This window comes from Pseudonaja textilis, chromosome 2, assembly GCF_049901715.1.
Source record: "Pseudonaja textilis isolate UNSWEBS1 chromosome 2, rPseTex1.2, whole genome shotgun sequence".
Taxonomy (NCBI): domain Eukaryota; kingdom Metazoa; phylum Chordata; class Lepidosauria; order Squamata; family Elapidae; genus Pseudonaja; species Pseudonaja textilis.
Genome location: NC_141991.1, coordinates 44,935,451 through 44,959,612, shown reverse-complemented (window position 1 = coordinate 44,959,612; position 24,162 = coordinate 44,935,451). Strand labels below are relative to the sequence as shown.

The 24,162-nt window shown below is 32.9% G+C and overlaps 1 protein-coding gene across 1 annotated transcript in view; it reads left to right on the top strand.

The window, feature by feature from the left end:
- Positions 1–24,162, top strand: part of LOC113449679 (uncharacterized) — a 71,560-nt gene that overhangs the window by 3,908 nt on the left and 43,490 nt on the right. Inside the window, exons 6-16 of the mRNA XM_087923158.1 lie at positions 443–565; positions 2,249–2,325; positions 3,075–3,292; positions 4,296–4,461; positions 6,279–6,485; positions 7,014–7,175; positions 10,701–10,781; positions 13,106–13,268; positions 15,571–15,645; positions 16,678–16,830; positions 17,640–17,730. Of these exons, the coding sequence (XP_087779284.1) occupies positions 443–565; positions 2,249–2,325; positions 3,075–3,292; positions 4,296–4,461; positions 6,279–6,485; positions 7,014–7,175; positions 10,701–10,781; positions 13,106–13,268; positions 15,571–15,645; positions 16,678–16,830; positions 17,640–17,730 (1,516 nt within the window). The remainder of the gene's footprint in view (positions 1–442; positions 566–2,248; positions 2,326–3,074; positions 3,293–4,295; positions 4,462–6,278; positions 6,486–7,013; positions 7,176–10,700; positions 10,782–13,105; positions 13,269–15,570; positions 15,646–16,677; positions 16,831–17,639; positions 17,731–24,162) is intronic.

Below are 24,162 nucleotides of genomic sequence, written 5' to 3'. Positions count from 1 at the left end.
AGGTATTCTATAAAATGTGTAATTTCACATATTGACGGTAACATATGTATCTTTGGTAGATGGCATTTTGTTTGCAGTGTTGGCTCTGTTTTAAACAAAAAGTTTTCTCTCTTACTTCTTTTCTTGCTTAAATGCTGATTTGGTATTTTTTTAAAAAATATATCCATGTCCTTTACAGAATTCTAAAATTTCAGCAAATACATTCGAACATTATTGCTATAAAGTACAAATAAAAAGTAGAAAACAGAAGATAAAACCAAAGCAGAAATTGATAAAAATAAATAAACAGCATAAAGTATATGTGCTAAAACCATCCTTAAAAGGAAAGTCTTCAGCTCCTAAAAGGTTATTGGGTATATAGTTAAATTCTTGGTTTGTTGCTTTTTTTGTATTCCATTAAATTTTTGATACATACATTTGATATCAGTAATTGTTTCTTAAGGTTTACAACAAGAACTATGCTGAAATTTGCTCTATAGATAATCCAGGTTTAGGACGGATGACATACATATCATTTAACCCAGTGAAAGAGGAACTTATCAGCGGAGGAATCACTGGAGTGAAGGTGATGGTTTATTTCCTCCTTATTGATAGGTTGGCTTGTTGCTGAAATGATCAGTAATATGAAAAACTGGATGTTTGGGAAGGGATCTGTATAAAACCAGGAGAAACTATATCTTGCTATTTAAAGCCCTACATATTTATCTGTTACTCCTGATAACTCTATGACAGAAAAGAATAGAATTCTTTATTGGCCAAGTGTGATTGGACACACAAGAAATTTGTCTTCGGCACATAAGCTCTCAGTGTACATAAAAGATGTAAGTGATGAATCATAATCATCATAAATACATTCATCATGAATCATAAGATACAACACTTAGTGATAATCATAGGTTACTAAATAAGCAATCAAAATCATACCAGGAAACTAAATAAAAAAATATAAACCGTAAGATACAAGCAATAAGGTTATAGTCATAAGTGGAAAAAGGAGAAAGATATAGGAAGGATGAGAAGAATACTGTCTTAGTAAATAGTTTGACAGTGTTGTGTGAATTAGTTGCTTAGCAGAGTGAGCCTGTGGGGAAAAACTCCTTGTATCTATGTCAACTAAAAACACTTCTTTGGTCATTTTAGTTGCACTCAGAAAGGGAATTTAAATGCTTCAGATAATCACTTTGGCAGCTGAAGCTTCTGGTGCACAAAATTATTACTGGAGATCATGTTTGATGACTCTTGGCTATGGATGTGTCTCATTGGAGAATATACATCCAGAGGGTGGGGGAAGATCAGGGTCAAGGGTGAAATGAATGATGTGTCAGAGTCAGCTGCAACCGGGAAACGCCAACATGTCAACTGTCAACATGTCAACAATAAATCAATCTTTTTTACTCTGAGAGATGAGGCTAGGACTTAGGATTTGAATGGGGGTGCATGTTGGAGTCCTGACAGTCTAGTTGTTTTTGTGTGCAATGCTCTATAATGTTATTTTGAGGGTAGAAGTTGAAACAATTTATGTCCAGGATGTGAGGGGTCTGTGGATCAGAAACCTCTTATGATCAGAATGATCAGAAGCCTCTTAGGAAGTTGGGTGCTTCTTTCAGGTACTGTTGAATGCAGGAATTTTATTCAAAAAGGAACAATCTGGTCCATAAAAATATAATTTCTCTGTCTTTCTTCTCGACTTATTGGATTTATTGGCTTCGGGAAAGAAGAAGTAAGGCTCATGTTATCCTCCCATCAAAATGTATGTAATTCTATGAATATATTATCCAAGCAGTTATTTTGAGAATAGACTAGTTTATCTTTCTGAATTAGTCAACAAAGTGTATCATGTGCTCACCAGAGAAAAACAGGTATGGATGAAATGTAATGAAGGCAGCCATTGCTATGAATTGGATCTTTTCCCACAGATCTCAGGGCTCCTGGGTGCTCTCTGAGTTTGGTTATTTTCTTGCAGATATTTCATTACCCAGACTGGGTAACATCGAGAATGAGAACAGCGAAGACCCCTCATTTCAACCCTGATCTACAATATTCTCCTTCATTGATATTACAGAACTTAATAATCAGTTTTTTTAAAAAACCATAACTTCTCTATAATCCCATTATGTCTCAGCACTGTGTTACAATATTTTTCCTTAAATTTCTGGATATCCACTTCAAATATCAAATCATAGTTGGTTTATTTTACGTATATTTATGTAAGCTTATACATATATTTATATTTCTTTCTGTCTTTTAGACTTGGAAATTTAAAGAAAAGAAGCACCCACTTGATTTTAATCCTATTCCAATGTACAATTACAGTCTTTTCCTTAGGTACATTATTCCTCTGAACTTTGAACAACATACTCCACAGCTATGAGATAAATCTCTGTATATGTTTTGATTTTATTGATTTTGTTCTGAATCAAGTCAGCTCAGTTTTCACCAAATATTAGTGAAAAATATTGATATTTTATTATATTTTGTCACAAATTATGTAACTTAAATATATGGGAATGCGGTATAATGCTAAGAAAACTATGTCTAACCATAAGAATAGGAGACAAAATTAAATTGCTCTGTTCGTGTTATATTTGCTAAGTGCACAAAACATTTTGAACTTAGAACAACCATTTTGAATATTCTGACTTTCAAAACAAATCCCATATTTTTCTTGCAGTTTGAATGTTGAGTACTATAAAGTCACAATGAATTCCACGCCATTCCTAGGCTTGGAATTAGTTATTTCATGTATTCTGTTCTCTATGCAACATGTATACATTTCAGAAATTTTGTTTCATGCTTAAAATACAAAAAGCACTCAAACCGTTTCAGATTTTGTTCTGCCAGAACACAATCACCTCAGTTTTCACCAAACATTAGTGAGAAATTATTGATATTATTTTCTCATAGCACTGTTATGGGTTTGTAGAAAAAAATATGCTTTTACTTGTTAAAATGCTGGGAATCTCTTTCCTATCTGATTGAAAGAGTTCTCTTTTGTTGTTGTTAAGAAAAACAGATCTAAAAAATGTTTATGGCATTTTAATAATTCAATATTTTGCTATTATTTTGAATTGTAGTACAGAATATCCACACATGGGGAAGAAATGGTGTACAAATATGGATTTTGATATCACTTTGCAAAGATATTACTGCTTTTCTGGAGGCCACTTTTTCTGCTATGATATCAATGGGAAACTGCTACTTGAGATACTCAATGCACATGAAAGATCTATTATCTCTTGTGTCTACTCATCTAATCTTAACATTTTGCTTACTGCTTCAAAAGGCAATGAAAGTAAGTTGGCAACTAAAAACGTGTGTGTGTATGTCTGTGTACTGTTTCTTGTTATTGATTCAATTATTTTAATCAACTTCTAATGGTATTAACAAAAAGATGTTCATTAATATTATGAAATTTGCACTGCTGATGTAGAACTGATATTTTAATGTACTGTATTTAGTTACCTGTACATTTTTCAGAAAATTGAACAGGAACAATGGGTGACACCTCAAAAGATACTACCTTTTTATGTAGTGAAGACAGGCAGATATATAAAAATATATGTAAGATAACCTTTAAAAGGATTTATATGCTTGGCATGGATAAGATTAGCTGGAGCTAGTACCCAGATGTTTGAGCTTGCTTTCTACAAAGTGAAATTTGTTTATTTACTATTTATGGATGTATTTATTTATACTGTTAACTGCCTACTTCCCTCCCAAATTCCTTCGTATTTCTCCTAACTATTCTATTAAACCCATGAAAGAAATTTGCAATTTTAAAAATCTGTTTTATTCCATGAATTCTAATGTGCAACTAATCCTTAAAAGGAATATATGTTACACTTAACTTCTAAGAAGATGAGATTTCTCCCCATATATATTTTCCTGTAATTTGGAGATGGGGGTGGGGCAGGAGAGGGTAATCTTATGTTACTGAAAATAAAGAACAAATTAAATACTTTTACTTGGAAGATTGTGGATATTTTTTCAATATTAGTTTAAAGATTAACTACTGCTTGGAAGAGTAATATCTAATTATTTCTAATAATTTCTAATTATTATTAACACTTTATTTAATATTTAAATGGGGCTCCTGTTTTTTCTATCGAGTGATCTCTTCCTCTCAACTCAGCCCTAACCAGTTTGTCCAGTTTGTCCCCCTGCTCCTTTTTCCCTTCCCTTCCCTGGAAAGTTTATTTCTTTGTTCAACGCATATAGCTGCCCATCTTGCATATGTGGATTCCAACTTTATACATGTAACTGGATCTATGTTTTTCTTGTCTTTTTTAATCCAGTAAAATCTTGGAATGACCAAGGCTGCTTGCTCCATGTATTTCAAGGTCATTCCAAAACGGTTACAAAGCTTCTGCTGCACCCAAACACTACTTCTTTATTTATCTCTGGATCTCTAGATGGATCAGTCAAACTCTGGTCATTTGATAGTATGGATTCTTTTTACAGGTAGCTGATTTTTTTAAAAAACAATCTGCATATCTCCTGGATTGATTCCAAAGACACTGTTACAAAGAAAGTTTCCTGAGCATCAGTCCACCTGTTTCCCATTATTAAAATATGTATTTCTTTAAAAAAAATATCAGGGCATTTCAAAATTTAAAAAAACATTCACAGTGCTATAATTGTGAGTATACTTTGCAGCTCTGGAACATGCAGAGAATGTCAGATTGTTTTGTCTTGTTATCTTGGAAGTAACTAGTAACTAAACTTTCCTTGTGAAATTCAAATTTTTTTCCTACTGGCTCTGTGGATGTAGCTGTGGGCGTGACTTGGTATAATAGTAATAGCAACCAGGGGCGATTTTTTACCAATTCAAATCATCCCTACCACCTCTCCTGAGGTGGGCCAAGGTGGTTGAATTTCACCCCTGCTTTAAATCCACTATAGGTACATCAGATTATGAGTAAATTAAAATTCTTCATTCCCTTTAAACAATTAAATAGCCTTTAAACTATGTCTTAATTTTTAAAAGAAATATTGGTTAGCTTGCAAAAAAACATACATAAAACAAAAAAAGCTGAAAAGTAATAGCAAGGGAATTATAAAAATATAAATAAATGCTTTTAAATATGGTGAGATAGTGGTAAATTTGCATTGAGAAGCCTTTTGATAGGAAAACAAAGAACAGCTATAAAAATGCATATAAAAATATCAGGGTATAGAAATTCCATTACAAAATATTGAATTTAATGGAGCCATGGGGAGAGGATTGATTGCAGATAGAATTACCTGCTCTAATTTCAGATGAAACTAAAATGATGAAACTGAAGATAAGAATCAGACTTATGGTTAAAAATAATCTTCCTGGGAAAAGCAGGCAATTTTCATGAGCTAGGCAAATGTTGTGGAAGATTTCAGTGATAGAGTAATGTCAGCAACACTGCACATATTAAAAGGGAAAAGATTTCTAGCAAGAAATACAGAAATAATAAGCTGTACAAACATCAGTTTAGAAATTAGATAGTTTTGATGTCCTCAAAGCAATTGAGACATTCTATTAACAGTTTTTAAATGTGCAGAAGGACTTAGGGTGACAGGATATCTTTGGATCAATTTCGTATCAGTTACATACAATAAGTAGGCTAATATTAAGCTTTTAGAATATAAAATATAAATAGAATAGAAATATTAAATTTGTAGTGCAAAATAGGCTTCAAAGTAAGCTGGAGTTAACATAGATAGGAGTACATATAAAGTTGTTTTGAATTAGTGTCCATAAAGAATTTTTTTTATCAAATGTTGGATTGCACGAATCATTATAAATACCTCAATGATGCATAACTATAGTAGCTTTCAGGTGGAGTTAAATAAAAATTGTGCAGAACGTGTTTTGCACTTTTCTGTGTAATCTTCTGTGATTATACAGAAATTATTACATCCGTCATCAGACTTGGCAATCATAGGATCTCCAACATGATTCCCAACATCCGATGACGGATATGGCACAAGAAGAAGAAGTATGTAATAATTTAATAAATTATGTAATTTGTTCATTTATTGACGAAAGTACAGCCTTCAAACAAATTACCTCAGGTATTTAGAATATAATTCTTATTCCCTTCAGCCTCCCTATTGGTTGGGAATGATGGGAGTTGTATTCTAAAACATCTATTGAAGGCTCTGGTACAATTGTACAAATTATTATTTTATGCATATTTTGTTCTGTCGCACATTTGAAACTGGTTGCTTCAGCAGTACATAACTGCAAGGTGACTTCCTTTTTTTCTTACATTTGCTCTATACTGCTATTCTTCTTTATCCAGCTTATCCCTCTTCCAAGAAGGAATACTTTCAATTGGCACGATGGAAGATAAATTTCTTTACTGCTGCTCTGCTCATAATGTTCATATTTATGATCTGAATTTATTTACCAGCTTTTGGAGTCATGTCAACAGCCCAATAAACCACTTTCACATCTGTAGTGCTGTTGGGAAATCCAACAGGGTGGCTGCAATGGGTGTTGATAACAGGTATGTAAAATAGTAATAAAAGTGGCAATCCTCCTTTAAACCATTTTAGGATTTTTGCTAGATATTGATGTTTTTAATATGAACTAAATTCTGATAAGAACTGAAATAGTCCCCAAATAGGTACACTTGTGGATAACAATATCTGTTAAAATAGCAATAGTAATAGCACTTAGACTTAATACCACTTTACAGCCCTCTCTAAGCTGTTTATAGAGTCAGCCTATTCCTCATTTTACCCGCCTCAGAAGGATGGAAGGCTGAGTCAACCCTGAGCCTAATGAAATTTGAACTGCCAAATTGCAGGCAACCTGCAGTCAACGGAAGTAGCCTGCAGTACTGCACTCTAACCACTGTGCCACCATGGCTTATGTTACCATATACTGTATAACTAAAACTACCCTAATTTATGACGATTGACTATATGGAAGCATGGTATGACAACAAAATATTTAAGTTTTATTTTATATAATAACTCTGAAATGGTTTTTTTAATAACGTTTACTAAATTTGCTCTGTTTATTTTCAAAGTTTAAGAATATTTTCTGTTCAAACTGGGAAGAAATTATGCACTGTTTTGCCACCTCCTTATCCTCCTATGCTACAGCCAGTTCTCAGCTTTACCTACAACCGAACTTGTGGAACTATTTATTTTCTATTGACACCCTATGATATATGGATTTATACAGCAAAGTAAGAGAAAGTATGATACCTCTATTTTAATAACAATTGAAAATAGATATTATTTTAGGAGAGGTTAATGAGTTAGATATGAAAAATGAGAAAAGTTGAACATAGAAAAGGACATAGAATAGTAGAGTTGAAAGCGACCTTGGAGATGTTCTAATCCAATCCCCCACTCAAGCAGGAGACTCTATACCATTTCAGATAAATGGTTGTCTAGTTTCTTTTTAAACACCTCTAGTGATGGAGCATTCACAACATTTGGAGGCAAGCTATTCTATTGGTTTATTGCTCTCACCATTACGAAATTTATCCTTAGTTCTAGGTTGCTTCTCTTCTTGGTTAGTTTCCATCCATTGTTTCTTGTCTTGCCTTTTGGTGCTTTGGAAATTAGTTTGATTCTCTCATCTTTGTGGCAGCCCCTGAGATATCGGAGCACTACTATCTTGTCTCTCCTAGTACTAAGTTCTGAAAACCTAAGAGAGAAAAATTGCAAATATATGGTCTATATTTAAAATGTAATATATGGATGGAATTGATGGCATTAATTGATAGAAATGGGCCAAGGCTTATAATATCAGAATGTTGTGGAGCTAATTTCAATGAAAAAGAAATATTCGTTGTTTTGCTGATGGATTTCAGAACTAAAACGAAACACGCATACATTAGTTTTCAGCTTCAGTTATCTTAGGAAATGAAAACATTTTAACAAATGTAAACAAAGCAGTTGAAAAACACTTATTTGTTTTTACATCTTTATTGTATAATTGTGTTATGCAGGGGTGGGATTCAGTTTTTTTAACAACTGGTACTGTGGGCATGGCTTTGTTGGTGGGTGTAGCTTGGTGGTCATGTGACTGGGTGGGCATGGCCAACTCAACATCACTCATGTCAAGGGGCGCTTCACCTTGCCTGGCCTCTCATGACAGTGGGGATGCTGCAACAGTCATAAGTGTTAAAAAATGGTCATGTCATTTTTTTCAATGCCATTATAACTTTGAATGGTCACTAAATGAACTGTTGTAAGTCAAGGGTTACCTGTACAAAAATACAAAAAGCTTCTTTGCTTGCAAAAAGCTGCCCTAAATATCAATCATTAGATTAAAAATACCTGCAAGCCAGAGTTACAAATCAGGCAGGGTGCCAGAGCACCTTGAGGAATTAAAATAGTTAAAATACAGTGATAACTATCAGCAGCCAACTCCTGCTCATAAAGTGAAATCCTTTAGCAGAGAGGTCATTTAAGTTCTCCAGAAAAAGCACACCCAGGAGAAGCAGTCCTTAGATCTATTTGCACCACTTAAAGACACCAGCTGGTCTCACTCACCTCACAAGATATCCTAAGGAAATCATCCAGATTTAAGGAAAGGTCACATGCCCCCCCAGAAAGGCAGTAAAAAAAATCAGTGCCAAGCTTGCATTCTGCCTCTTGGAAGTATACCCCAAAAGGACAGTGCCAGATAGTACTAAAGCAGTGAAGGAAGACCCCCTCCCCAGATAGAAAAAGAAACCATGATGCAAGAAAAAATTCAAACACAATACAAATAATTAAATCACAACAGTAACTGTTGCTTGTTGAAGCTGAATAGGGAAAATTATCCCATCAATAAACACAGGATTAAACATCACCAAGCACAGAATTAACCTTCACCAAAAACCAGTTTTAGACCAAAACTCAGAAAGGGTATATAAACTCATGTTTGAAAGTCAATCTTTCTAGCTAGCCAAGAAGCTTTGGTGAATGTCACTCATTTTGGCTCCCTGTCACTAAAAGCTTTGCTTCATTATTCAATTATTTCTTCAAAGTGCTGATTGTCCAGGAAAGTATTTCCTCCCAACAGCAGTGTAAAAATCTTAAAGCAACCCTTCCCCTTTAAGAAAGCCAAGCCTCATAAGCTCAGGAGACAGGAAGTCTAGGCTGTCTGCCAAGAATGTAATATAGGTGGAAAAAACAAAAGGAGATTGCTTCTAACTACAGGTTCTCCGAACTGCTTAGAAAGTTAACAAGAGGTTCTATAGTCAGTCAGAACCAGTAGAATCCCACCCCTGGTGTTGTGCCAATTGTGTTGTGTTGTGTTTTTAATTAATAAAAATATTTGAACCGTTAATTTGGTAAAAGAAAATTCATATATAAGAATATGAATTTGCTTCCAACTCCATAGTAATAGGCCATCTTGAAATCTATGATACTTTTATAATTTTTTTCCAAGTGTTCACAGTTCCAACTTTTGATTTTCAATTTACATTTGAATATGGGCAAAAAAATAAGAGAAATAGCAAGCTATCATCTGAATAATAAGGCTGACTAGAAACTAATTATCAGTCTCCAGTATTTTCCAATATCTTTGCTGTCCAATATATGTGCTTGCTTAGCTGAATAGTTAGGGTGACCTTTTTTCTTGGGCAATCCTAACAGGTATATATATTCTTGACGTACAGTCCCTGTATTCTTTAGTGATCCCCTCTAGGAATAACAGTCTTTCATAATGAGATAGAATACCAGGACTTGAAGGGAAATCAACAGTAGCTCTATGCTTTTTGGTTATAAAAGAGTTCTTGGCCAAAATTGCTGGCTAAGATAAGAAAATCATAATATTAATTTAAAATTAATTATAATTTAAATTTCCATTTGGTTTTTAATCAGCCCTTCTGACTGGCCCCACTTCCCTATTCTTTTTAAATCAGAGCCTTTGGTTGTTATATAGAAATTGTTGACAAAAATGCATTGCCTCTGACAATGTGCTTAATGAATATTGGTTTAAATGTCAGTTCTGATTATTTACAGATGCTGTGCATCCTTAATTCCTAAAAGATAGTTTGTATTAATTTTCAAAAGATCTTATCTTTGCCTGTGAGGGGGGAGATTCAAAATTTTTTCCTACCAGCTCTGTGGGCATGGCTGTGGGCATGGCCTGGTATACTTGCCATAATAGTAATAGCAACCAGGGGGGATTTTTTATCTATTCAAATCGTCCCTACTTCCTCTCCCCAGGTGGGCTGAGGTGGTTGAATTTCATCCCTGGGTAAGATAATGACCAGCTTTCTGGTTTTTGAAGCACTTGAAAAATAATATTTAAAGGGATTGCTGACACAAAATTTGAAAAAAACAAAACACCTGCAATTTCTTATATTGTGTTGCAATCTGAAAAACAGTTGATTGGATATTTATGTCAACATATGCAGCTACAGTTAGTGAGAACATGGAATATAAAGGACTATTTTTCGCCACATTGTTCATTCTAACATGAAAAGACAATGAAACCAACATCAAAAGACAGCTCAAAAAATAATTTCCCAAATGAAATTATCAGAGTATTTTTTCCTGCTTTCAGTGTCAAATGCAGCTTCCTATCTTTCATTTTTATTGTTACAATAAAAACTTTTAAAAAAATGAAAACAGCATTTTGTATGCAATGTATGTTTTTGGTGTTAATTACTTCTTTCTAATACAATACTTAATTTCAATTTAATCTTAGTTAAACCCATTATTATTGCTACTGGTATTATACACCTGACGTTGGTTTTTTTTTTTAGGACTGATCCTGCATGCAGAGCAGCAGTATGGACCACAAGGGAACTACAAGAACATTTACATCGAAAACACCCTTTAGCTTCGCAAGTATCCTTAATTTTTGTTGTAATTAAACCAAATTGTTAGACAGTTTTTTCATATGTTATAGAGAAGTTCATTAAAAAATTGGTTTGTTCAAGACAAGACATTTTGGTGGTATTAGCGCACTACATTTAAAATATTGGGTTTATATAATTCATTCTTCAAAACACACCATAATTTTGCCTTACAAATTTCTAATGCAGTGATCATTTGGAAAATTATTTATTTATTGCATTTATAATAATCCTTTCTATTCAGAAAATGCAGAAGATAGCTAAGGATAAAAACACCTTTACAATTAAAAATCATAGATCTAGATAAGGTCTTTAATTTAAACAGTGGTAGCAATTAGTGGTATCTTTCAAGAAACTCCATGCCATAGAACTGGAGCAACAAACAAAAATGAAAGCATTTTTAGGAGGTTTCCCCAGATATCAGTACCCAGTCATGGCCCCTTAGTCAAGTCCTAAGATATTTAGGTCAAAAGCAACATTGTGGCCAGAATGAAACTGAAAGCAGTGTAGGATTTTCAACATAGAGATAACATGTGCATACTACCATGATAATTAACAGCACACTGCATCGTTAGCGTGTATCAGCATTAGAATATTACATATATCCTCTTGGTGGTGGGATGTAAAATACTCTATATTGACTTGCAGAATACTCTTTATGTCTGAAGGAAAATGATCTAATGAAGTGGAAGAGAGCTGAATGAATGTAGGGATGTGAAGGTGTAGGTTTGATTACAAATGAAAAGGCAAAAGTTTATCTCACAGTATATGAGCTGTGTTTTTAGGTTGTTTAAGGCTGTGCATGAAAACTTAGAACTGTTATTTCTTATGCTGCGGTAATTGGTAATAATGGAAAAACTAGGTAGCTTCTGGATCAGAAGGAAGATGGTCTGATCTTGTGATAGTCCCCCCAAATGGCTTTCCAGAGAATAGAGACCGGGCTTTTTCAGAAAGCCTTTCATAATCACACAAAAAGATGGGGAAAGATCCGAAGAATCAGAAAGAATGAAAAAAATGCCTCTGCACAGTGTTGCTGGATAAAATTGTTAAGACTACTTTATTTAGCTCTTTGGAGCAGCCAGATCAATGTTTAAGGTCCCATAATCATTCAACATCTTCTGCACATGGCCTGAAAGTGAAGAATGAAAATTGCTAATGCTTGATGCAAACCCAGCTGACATCTTACAAAGAGATCAAAGAGAACTAATAGGACTGCGTTTCCCTTTCATAGCACAATGACCAAAGCAATCTCAATCTTACATCCAAGCAGAAGCCTGTTTTGTTTCATTTAAAAAAACCCACAGGAAATAAGAGCTTCCCAATTACCTTTATGGAGTAGCTATAAGACTGCTCTCCATCAGACCTGATCAACTGATTGGGTTGTCTGCAGAGGGATAAATACTTACCTAAGAGAGCTATCTGGCTGATTGAATCAGCCATGTCATGCAAATAAAGTCATTATCTGAGAACTTAAGTAAATTATTGAAACATCTGATCAGAGCAGAAATGGAAATTAGAACTCTAGCTTAACGTTTGTATCTGTTATCTTTGCAAGCAGTAAAGAAATCAGAATACACAATAAGCTAAAGATTATGCAAAGTAATAGGGATGGTTACATTTTTATGTAGGGGAAAGATTTTCTTTTTGGATTTGTGCAAAGATAAACTAATCAGAACAAAGGATTTTAGAACAGACTTTTAAATTTTAATTTTGTTGATGTAACCAAAGCAGAGAAACTCCACAAGATTTTTTTTTTGGGGGGGGTAAACAATAGGGTAAATATGCTTCCAAGGAATAATATCTCAAAAGAAGAAAAGAACCCACAAAAATGAAACAAGATTGATGCAGAGATTTTAACTAAAATATAAAGATGTTTCTCTTTGTCTACAAATGGCTGGAGAAGTTTTTCACTGAAATAGAAATGATCCCTGATCAGGGGCTACTACATTTCCTCATGTAATCTCTTAAAATAATAATAACAAATGATTAAATTTATATGCTGCTAGACTCTTAGCAACTCAGGGAAACAGCTTCTTTGGGAAGGGAAAAAGCTACTGCCTACCATGTTGAAATAGTACTTTGCAGGCATCTGCTCACTTTTGCTGTTAGGATGGAATAACTTTATTAGGAAAATGATATGTTCACATTGTATATTATGACTAACAATTGATAATGAATAGTTGTGTCTGATAAATGTGAAACAGCATTGATCAAAATTGCTTTATGAAACTGTTATCTCTTTTATACAAGTAAATTGACTTACAACTGATAGATACTTATTGATTTAAAGGTATCTCAATATATCTTCCTAGATGTATTGAGAAAAATGGATATTTTCAACATACACAAAAAAGGAACTTTAGAACTTCAGCAAAATGTGAATGCCTCTGCAGCTTGTCCTCCTCATTATGTTACTTGGCGGATGAAGGAATGATATATGCAGATAATCAGGAATTTCTGGTTCTCGGTATGCAGGTAAAAATGCAGCTGGATATAGATTTGTGTATATTTGCTATTAGAATTTATTTGAAAATGGTAACAACTTTGGCATGTTTCACAAATATTAAAAATAAAAATATTCCTCCCTAAATTACTGATCATTAAAAAAGTCAATACATAATACACAATCAATTTGTAAGATTCTGTTATTGTAGTCTTAATAAAAGTAATTTTAGTCTTCCTGTTGAAATGATTTTACAGTTAGATTTATCTAGTAGAGCTCATATGTATTGATATGCTCTAAAGTACCATCACGCATCGAATTATATTTTTCAGGAAAGTAATATGAGTCACGGTATCTAATAAAGGTAAAGTAGTATCAGATTTTAAAAAATCTGCTTGCTTGGATCAGTGTGAGAGAAAAAATGCTAGACTAAAAAGTTTGGTTGATATGAAAGGAGAAAAGTTGAGTATGAAAGGAAATGGGCATTGAGATTGAGGAAAGTGAGCAAACTCACCCAAGGAGATAAAAAGAAAAAAGGGGTTAACCACTGCATGGAGATTATAAAATAGTATCAGGTGAGCCCGATAGCATTGACAAAATATGTCCATAAGACTAAAACCAAAATGATAAGGATCTGGAATTCAAAAAGCTATAAGGAATGATTTGAAGTGGCTGTGTTTAGCCTGGCAAAGAATATGTAAAGACATGAAAGCTATCTTCAAACATGTAAAGAATTGTGATATAGAAATGTTCAAGTTTGTTCCAGAAGATAGGAGAAGAAAGCATGTTCAAACTGCAAAGAAGTAGATTTTAGCTTAATATCGGGGGAAAAATTCCTAATAATAAGAGTTGTTAGGCAATGGAGCAGATTGCCATGAGAAGTGGTGGTCTGTTTAGTGAAGGAAGTATTATTAAAAAGAGGCTGAATGCCATATGCCAGAGAGGCAATATTAAGGGTTGCCTAACTGGACAGGGTATTACCAGATTATCCTTCTAAACCTAACATTCTGTGATACTAGGGAATACTGAAATTTCAATTTTCTAGGAAATATTTAAAATTCATTCAATCATTTAAATAGAATTCTTTATTGGCCAAGTGTGATTTGGACACACAAGGAATTTGTCTTGGTGCAAATGCTCTCAATGTACATAAAAGTAAAGATACATTCATCAAGAATCAAGAATCATAAGGTACAACACTTAATAATAGTCATAGAGTACAATAAGCAATCAAATCATACTAGGAAACAGTCAATATAAATCGTAAAGATACAAGCAACAAAGTTACAGCCATACAGTCACAAGTGGGAAGGGATGGGTGATAAGGAGTGATGAGAAGATTAAATTATATTTTGAGTCAATAAATCAAAATTTGATTAGCTAAAATTAAAATTAAATAAAATAACTTAGATTTGTTGTTTTAGGATGTGTTTAATTATTGGGCATAAACTTTCATTAGTTTTATATTCCTTGTCTTTTGTGTTAGATGGCAAGCAGTAATTATATTTGAGGTGTTTAGTGTATTTTCAGCAAGTATAGCAATTAAGGTTAGGTATAAATACATATTTTAGTTTGTTTAGATGTTCAGGCATTATGTAAAATGCAGTAATCAGTATACTTGTTCAATACCTTAAAAGAAACTTTTTAACAGTGTAATCAGCACACAAAATAAATTTAGCTACTGTATATCATTTTAGGATTAGTGAAAACAAGGATAAGCAATTTTGTATCTCATCCATTCATTAACGTACATATGAGATGTGAAGTTATATTATTTCAATTTGCCACAGAGTTTTGTATGTCATTAGATGTATCTCTCGGTTATTGTAGAGTAGTTTGCTTATATTTTGATAGTTGTGACCCAAAGATTATTAAAAAATCTGAGGTTGAATTTAAGATTTAGTCATTAGATTTTTATTTGGTGATTTTTTTTATTAAAGTGCAAATATCTATAACAAGGTCTTTGAACTTTTTCAGGCAGCAGTAATTGTATGTTTAAAACTTCCCAGAATCCTTGATCAAGGGGCAAAACTCTAGAGATAAAAAGTTGGCTGCATTTGAATGACTTTTTTTTGCCCTTAGTCTTTCTAGAAACTCCATCAAGTTATAAAACATTTATTTTCTAGGATTTAAATATTCTAAGCAGCTTATTCATATAAAATGAATAACATAAAATCATTGCCTCCTGAACACAGTGGTATGATGAGAAAGCATCCCGTAATGCTCCCACAGAAAATTTCAGTTTGTGGATTTCCGTATATCTGTGTGTTTTTGTGTGTGTTCATGTGGTATATCTGATTTTCATCATATCGGGTATAATATTTCTTTTAAAAGGATGGAAGAATTCTATTTCTCCATACATCTGTTCAAAACTTGGTATATTATGAGATGGCTACTTATGAAGATCCTGTAAGTACATCTTTCCTAATATTTCTTTTAATTTAGTGCCAAATATATGCACAAGGATATATTCACTTCCTTGTTTCAAAATTAGTCACTAATCAGTTTCTTGTTTCAAAATTCAGTATATTGCCACTTAGAATTATAAATTTACAAGGTCATGATTTTCAAGTAAGGTTTGGTTGTGTGAAATGGATATCACCAGGATTTACTACACTGGACAGATCTTCATTTTAGAATGTTAAAAGCTGTCAGGAAAATTTCAGTACAGTTACACAAAAATTACCATTTCAGTTATCAAAAGCTGCTGCAAGAATAATCCTACATGTTATAGTATCTTGATTTGCTGTGCCCTTGTGTAATAAAGGTTGAGACACAGTTGTTTGATCTATGCACAGAAGGTTGCATATACTGTATATATACAGAGATCTGTATTGCACCCAAAGGATTCCTTTGGTTACTTCAAAGGGGATTTTTTTCAACTGAAAAATTTCAATATCCATTAACACTTGGTTTACCAACTCCTAAAATGTTATGAATTAAACATCAAATTTCGCATGGTTTTTCCCATGACTGGTATTTCTGGAATTCAGGGGGAAAAATGGGTCGAAGTTACTGAAATGCCTAGAAATGGAAGTAAAAGTGTGTCTGATTCACTGAATTTAAATGCCAAGAAAAGCATAAAATCAATAACATACCCGAGATCCTATCAGACATTTATTTGTTTCTATAAAAGGAATATTTATTTACAGGGTTTATATAGCCACTATCTCTTACAGTAAAATTTTGTGAATTTGACCATTCTGAGTCAGCCCATGTGGTTTTAATAACAACAATTTATAAAAATTAACAATCACATTTATGAGTTTTAAACTTGTTTTGTAAGAATTTGATATTATTAAGTTTGTATTACAAAACACATTCCTTAAAGATTAGTGTTTTGCTCCCAAAAACTATATAGAAATATTAACCTTTTTAATCCAATAACTTGCTTTTATTTTTAATTTATATAGTCACTTTGAATTTGTTTTTATTCAATAGGTCATCCATTTGCAACATGATATAATCCATCACCAGCTGGTAATCATGTGCCAGAAACCAAAATACAAATTGATTCACTACAGGAGTCTACCTGCTCTGGAACTGGTCTTTCAAGTTTATTTGCCAAACGATGCGACTGTTTTCACAAGACTTGTGAGTAATAGGAATAGTTATATAATATTGTGAGTATAGAATTGAATGGCATATCATTGAAAGAACTATACATATTTATTCATTATAACTGTTTGTTTCTTTATGATTCCTCTAATCACATTGTATGGATTCTATATGTTGTTGTTTGATATATCTGGCTATATCTCTGCAGCTAGTCATATAAAAGAAAAAGACTCCAATTGTGGAGGCATATATGAATATTTTTTTTAAATATTTGTACTGAATTTATTATTCCAAGACCCTTGAATGACGAGCACTTTTATTACACACAAAGTAAAAAAATTGTGAAAAAATAGTATGAAGTAGATGTAACCAGCTGTCTTTCACTTTCACTATAGATGGAGATTTTTCCTAAAGTAATATAATTCTTGCCAAATTGTCTTTTAGAAATTCCCATATGACATATTTTTTTATCATGATTTTGGACTACTGTTACTGAACTGCCTTTACCTTTAATAAAATAATGCTGTTAATAGTAACGTGTGGAACAATACCAGTAAATATATGGGAAATTGTCTGAAAAACATTTTTACTAATTTTATATGCTTAATGCTTCAGTTTCATGTACGTAGTTGTTTTGATTCCTCAGTGTCAGGAAAAGGAAAACTAGGAATAGAGGCTGTTTATCTGAAAACAGACCTGTTTTTATTAGGTGAAAAAGACATGATTTGAGACCTATGATAATTCTGAAACACACACACACACACCCGCTTTTTTTTTTTAACTAAACTAAAAACAAAGTAGGCAACATTTATATTCAGCAAACTAAAATAATTTGCATATTTCAGGACAGATCACTTTTTATTGGCCTGAAATCTGGCATCGTGGATATTTTAAGTATTCTAGAGGAAAGCAATGAAGTGGCATTTCCTGAAAAAGGTATGAAATTCTTTGTTAATTATTTAATGGACAAATAAATTAGAAGAATTAAAACATAGTCCTCTGTATTAGACATTTTTCTAGCATGCACCACAAACACAGGTTTCCCACTCCCCTGGATATCTGATTCTATGGCTGGGCTCAAAACAAAGAAAGTAAGAAAAGAAGGGATAGTTTATGACAACAGTTAGTGTTCACATAAGTTCAGCTAAGAACAGAGGATACCACATTATGGTTGTCATGCTGTGTAAATCCATCTGATTGCAAATAGGTGGAGCTGATTGCTCCACTTATTTGCAGCAGATGCACATTTTAATTCACTTACGTTGTCATAGTTACAATCTAGTTTCTGTTCCTAGAGTTCTATCTGTAAATCAGATACTTATCATTTAGTTGGGCATCATTTCCAGAAAAGGCTTATTAAATCACAAGGCTCTTCAAATAGATAAAATGACTATTAAGTACGTACATGGATGCAATTTCTATAGTCAAATCCTCTGGGCCTACTAATTATTCTAGTTTTCTTTCATTTTTCTTTTCGTTTTGTCTAGTTGTCATATCATTGTTATAACAGAAATATTCATTTGACCCTTAGTTGATAACTGCTGTTATAGATCATAAGTATGTTAGATGTATTTATAGTTAGAATGCAGTACTGCAGGCTACTTCTACTGCTTGCAAGCTGCCTGCAGTTCAGCAGTTTGAATCTCACTAGGCTCAAGATTGACTCAGCCTTCCATCCTTCTGAGATTGGTAAATGAGGAACCAGACTGTTGGGGGCAATATGCTGACTCTATAAATTGCTAGAGAGGGCTGTAAAGCACTGTGAAGTGGTATATAAGTCTAAATGCTTTTGCTGTTGCTATATGATCCAAAAAAATAGTCTCTTTTTTAAAATATTACTAGGAAGGGATGGGCTAAGCTAATGGTGAGGGTGAGGCCGCTGAGTAATTTGTTCATAACTGACAAGAATTCTTCCCTGAATTCTCTTATTATGTAATGTTGCCTATTTAATTCCACCCAGAAGTATTCTTGTTAGGAATTCTGTAACACTTTTCAAAAATTTTGCACAGCTTAACTTTTGCCGTTCAGATGCTTTCAAATCTTCATGACTTGTTCGACATCAATGTTGCCAGACTATCAGTAACAGCAATTACAATTCCATTTAATTAATGTTTATTTTTCTTTATTTATTAAACCACTTTGAATAAACAAAAACAAAGAGGGAGATCCCAGTAGTTTATAAAGACATTATGTATCTCAATTATTTCATTTGTAGCAACACATATTAAATATTTATTTTAAAATACAAAAGAACTTCTCTCCTGAGCAGTGTTTATGTATGTATTTGGGCCCAAACCAAACATGACAGAGACAAACTTTCCAATGCCTTGGTCTAACAGCTCTTTAAAAAGGAATCTAGGTTTAAGTAAAATAAACACCCTAAGTGAAGACTTGCAATTTCTGCCTGGAAATTTTCTTCTTTTCTTCAGTATTTCTGTTATATTATTATTCTGTAGCCAATTTCTGAACTCAGAAATGAAGAGAGAGGGAGGGAGGGAGGGAGGGAGAGAGAGAGAGAGAGAGAGAGAGAGAAAACCCACCAGGATGTAATTAGCTAATGTTCTTTAGCTTTTAAAATGGGCACCTAAAATACCTTACAAGCTCTTATTATTGTGAATCAGTTCTCATGAGAAACAGACCACTTAGAAATAATTTTGAAGATCAATATTTAATTGGAACAAAAACTTCTCTTGCTGAGACTGATATGTAGACAATTAGGAAAGGGCACTGGAACAATTCTGAAATATCTGTAATGGAGGAATGGCTGGTCAAGATGAGAGAATAAAACAGAAATGGCAAAATTGATTTGTGTGATTGGGAAACAACAATAACCTCATTTATTAGTGACTGGAAACCCCTTATGGACTCATGCTGAAGAAAGAAAAAAGTGAATGGATGGGTTTGACAACTAAGAAAAGCTAGATTATGGGAAGAAAGAATTATATGTAATCTTCAAGCAACAGTTACCTTGAGATGGGTGGCATACATATTTGATAAATAAATAAGGAGCAAAATGTAAATACATTGTTAAAAAGGTAGGAAGCTGTGTCTTTATTGTATTTTTTTTTTCTTATCCATTATTTTTCTTTATTTCTTCTCTAACGTTTGTAATGTTTTTACCTTATTAAATTTTTATTTAATAAAAATTATAAAAGAAATGGTAAGATCACCAACAAAGCGATCACTTGCTTTTCTATGTTTCCAGGAAGGCCTTTACTATATAAAAGTTTAACAAACTTATTTCCTAACCTCTGCCATAATACGTTTCACTAATCCTATGGCATATTACAGTATGTGTGTGTGATATATTTCTGAACAGCCCTGTGAACAATTCTATTCTGCTTTGTTGCTTGAGCTTACAACAAAATTGTTAGCTGTTGCTGCCAGTTGCTCTTGTGAACTGCAAAACTGGCTTTGCATGATCTCTCAGTCTATGCTGAGGGAGGGAGGGAGGAACTCTGGCTTGCTGTAGGCGTTCAATATCTCGGCTAGGCTGGTGAAGCTGCTGAGCATTGCTGCCCTTTCAGCTTGTCTGCTATTGGTTTGTTGAAATTCAAGCCTGCTCCTTATTTACTATCAATCATCTGCTAAGTTGGTTTATGCAAATTCTAATTCTCTGCCATCTAACAAAACATAAATATGAGAGAGAGAGAGAGAGAAGAATTTTTCTTTAATAATTAGAAATCAGGTGTGTTGCCTTAAAGTCAGTGGAGAAAGCAAAATGAAGGAAGAGCCTCTGCTGGCCCTTTTTTTAAAAAAAATAAATAAATATTAGATTTTGGAATGTATTTCTGGTTACTTATTCTGTTAAAGATAAGAGTAATTGCACTGCATATGGAAATGAGGTACAATAAAGGGTTGATGGATAGTTCAGTGTTACTTTCTGTTAATTGACTCATCTCTCTCTATTTAGTCATCCCTGTACACTGTCAATGCTTTCAAGGAAGTCATAGGCAGCTGTAATTTATTGTCTCATTTAACTTTCCAATAAGTTGTAATTGAAACAAGTGATATGCTTAAGAAGGCAGTTAAGTCCATTTCCAATTTAATTTAATGCATGATTAGCATATGTACTATTTATGAGTAATGTACTACTACTAACGTTATGACTGTTAAATTCATATCTTATTGCATGTTAAAAGGCTTCTGACAGGGTAAAATATTAGCCAACTGTACCTGCCAGGTACACCTTTCAAAAGCTACCACTACCAGCAGGTCTACGGCTTTTATTCTATGCAGAACATAATTGATATATGGACAGTACCTGAAAAGAAAAGGTGTTTGATACCTTGCATGCAATGGATGCTGTGTTAAGATCAGTCTTTGCACAAGAATATGTTGTCTTTGGCCAGCATACTGTGTAGCAAATTAAAAATCTAATGATAACAAATGTTATAATTATTAAATATTGCCACTGAGTTTTATCATTCATATATTCATTTCTTAATGCAAAATATCTTTTTTAAAAACCCAATCTTCCTCAGCTATCACTTGGTCCAAAGTCAATATCTCTGCTGCCATCCAGTATTGCCACATGAGCATTTTCCTCTCATATTTAAAATTGGGCTTCTCCAGAAAATTGATTTGGTATGAGAAAAAAGCTTTCTTTATTAGATGGTACATAACTTTCTAACTGACGTAATTGTTTCCAGAGACACTAGAGTTTTAATATACTTAGATCCTCTCCATCCAATCAAAGGCGATCTATATGTACATTTCAAAGTTGCCCCAACTTAGAAAATTAGCACCAATTGTTAATGGTTTTCAGCATTTAATGCTTGACAATCTGTAAGCATGATGATATAGCTCCAGATTTGAAAAACTGGGACCTCCTCATCAATTGGTAATTGCATTTTCTGTAAAGATATTCTCACAATAGAATAAAGCCACATAAATCATTTTTTGAAAATATTTTCTAGATATTTAAACTGGATTGCCCTTCAGAATATACATTAATTTGGGAATTTCATTTTGAGAATTTTCTCTTTTCCTCAAAGGGTTAAGTTTTAATGACAATAGAAATCACTCCATGTATTTTCTTTCTATGTTATTAACTGGACTATATCCTTTAGTATACACTTATAGTACCTAAATATTTCATGGATTTGGAACAAAATTCATATTCCTTAATAGAAGGTAATTGATTTTTCATCTATTGAATCAATTTTGGTTTGCACCGGTTAATACAATATTTAATATTTAAATTGTATAGATTTTATCTTTTTCACCTGTAATAATTGGAATCATTATGCTTTCTTTTTTTGTTGTTTTAAGTGATTAGCAAAGATCTTGCCAGGTCTTTCTCCATTTTCTCATGATCTCCCTCATAAACATGTTAACATAAATTCTTTCTGTCTGCTGTAATAGCATTTAGACGTATATACCATTTTACAGTGCTTTACAACCTTCTCTAAGCAGTTTACAAAGTCAGCCTATTGCCCTCAACAATCTGGGTCCTCATTTTACCCACCTTGGAAGGATGGAAGTCTCAGCCAACCTTGAGCCTGGTGAGATTTGAACTGCCAAATTACGGGCAGCTGGCAGTCAACAGAAGTAGCCTACAGTACTGCGCCACAGAGGCTCATAGTAGTTAATTCATATATCTTTTTCTATATTTCTCTGCAAGCAGTTGTAGATGGGCATCTACCATTTGTGCCTATAATGTTTTGATTCATCTTTCAAATTATTTTTATTTTTAATCTTATTTTTGATGCACAAAGAATAATTCTACCTTGAAAATATGCTTTATATGATTCTTATTTTAAAAAAATGAATTCAAATCAAAAACGTCATCATTCAAGTGGGAAACATTAAAACAATATTTTCTCTTTTTTGTCAAGTTTTTTTATTGTAATCTACATATGCACATCAATACATAAACAGTGTGGCACCAACGCATCATACAGACAAAGATAATAATCATTTCTCTTAATACACATATTTGCATTAAATTATAATCCTTCATTGTTTAATTATTCAATATTTTTTCTAGTGCCAATTACTGTATTATTTAGACATACCTAGTTCATTATTCATTTCTTCTTTTATTTTTTATTTTTTAAATAAAAATTCTCTTTTGGCAAGCAGTGTGGTTCCAGGTTTCACATATCAACACAAACATGACCATAGTTACCTATGCATCTTACTTATTCAGTTTCATATCACAATACTTACTAATATTAAATTCATTAGCCTTATTTTATCCAATCTCAGTTCATATCTTATTTCATTTTTTTAGGATATTCTCATATCTTGTTTTACCATATTATCTAAAATTCTTATCTTATTTCTATATTCATATTGCCCTTATCTGTCACATTTGTAATTTTATCAATCCTTATTCTATTAATTCTAAGAATTGTCCCCTTTAGTTGTTTGTTCGAGCTTACCACCTTCATTCTACTATAATAACAATATTTCCCTATCTACTACATATCAGATATATACATCTTTTAAATCAGATTCTGCATAGTATTTTCTCAATCACCTTATAAATCATCTCTACACTGCAAAAATATTAATCTAGTCAATTAATTATAGAAAGTGATATTAATCTTTCAATAATGATTCTCATATTTTTCTACATCACTGATCATCAATTGAAATTCTTATTATAAATTCTCATTTCCATATTTATTTCATTAAATTCCATATCTAATATAGCGATAATCCTTTAATAAAAAAGAAAAAAGTGAAAAAGAAAAAACAATATCAGTTCCAGTCTTAACTATTTTCAATACTTATTCTTACATATCACAACCTATTACCTTGTGGAATATCTTTTCCTCTCCGTTTTTACCCATTATCTCTCACTCTCCTAACAATGTAATTTCTTTTCATTCTTGTTTGCTTCCTGTTTCTCTTGATTTTCTGGTCCTGTCTCTTAATTCCCTTTTTTCCCATTATTATTTCTCTCCATTTCTCATTCCAGTTATTTATTTTATCCCCCTCTTGCTCTCAGTCTTTCTTTTGTATTTCCCTCCTCTGCTTTTTCCCTTTCCTTTGTTTCATTTTCTAAACCATTCCCCCTTTTATTGTCACTTCAAGCCACAAATTTTTAATTTTAATTCTTTTTCCCCCTTGCTTAAATGATTGTTACTCGGCTTGATCTTCAAAGCTGGTTTTCCCTTTATTTAACTCCTCCCCCTCTGGTTCCCTTTGTTCTTCTTCAAGTTGAATCACCATTTCTAATTTCTGTAATATATTGCTACACATTTCCAGACTCATTTTCATCATTTCCTTCATATCTTATAAATCCAATCTTATCTCAATAAGTAATTCGCCCATTGTGTCTGCTCCTTTTTTTTCTTCTCTTTCTTCCTTAGTAAATATATCCACTCCAAAACTCCAGTATATTGTTTCAACCAG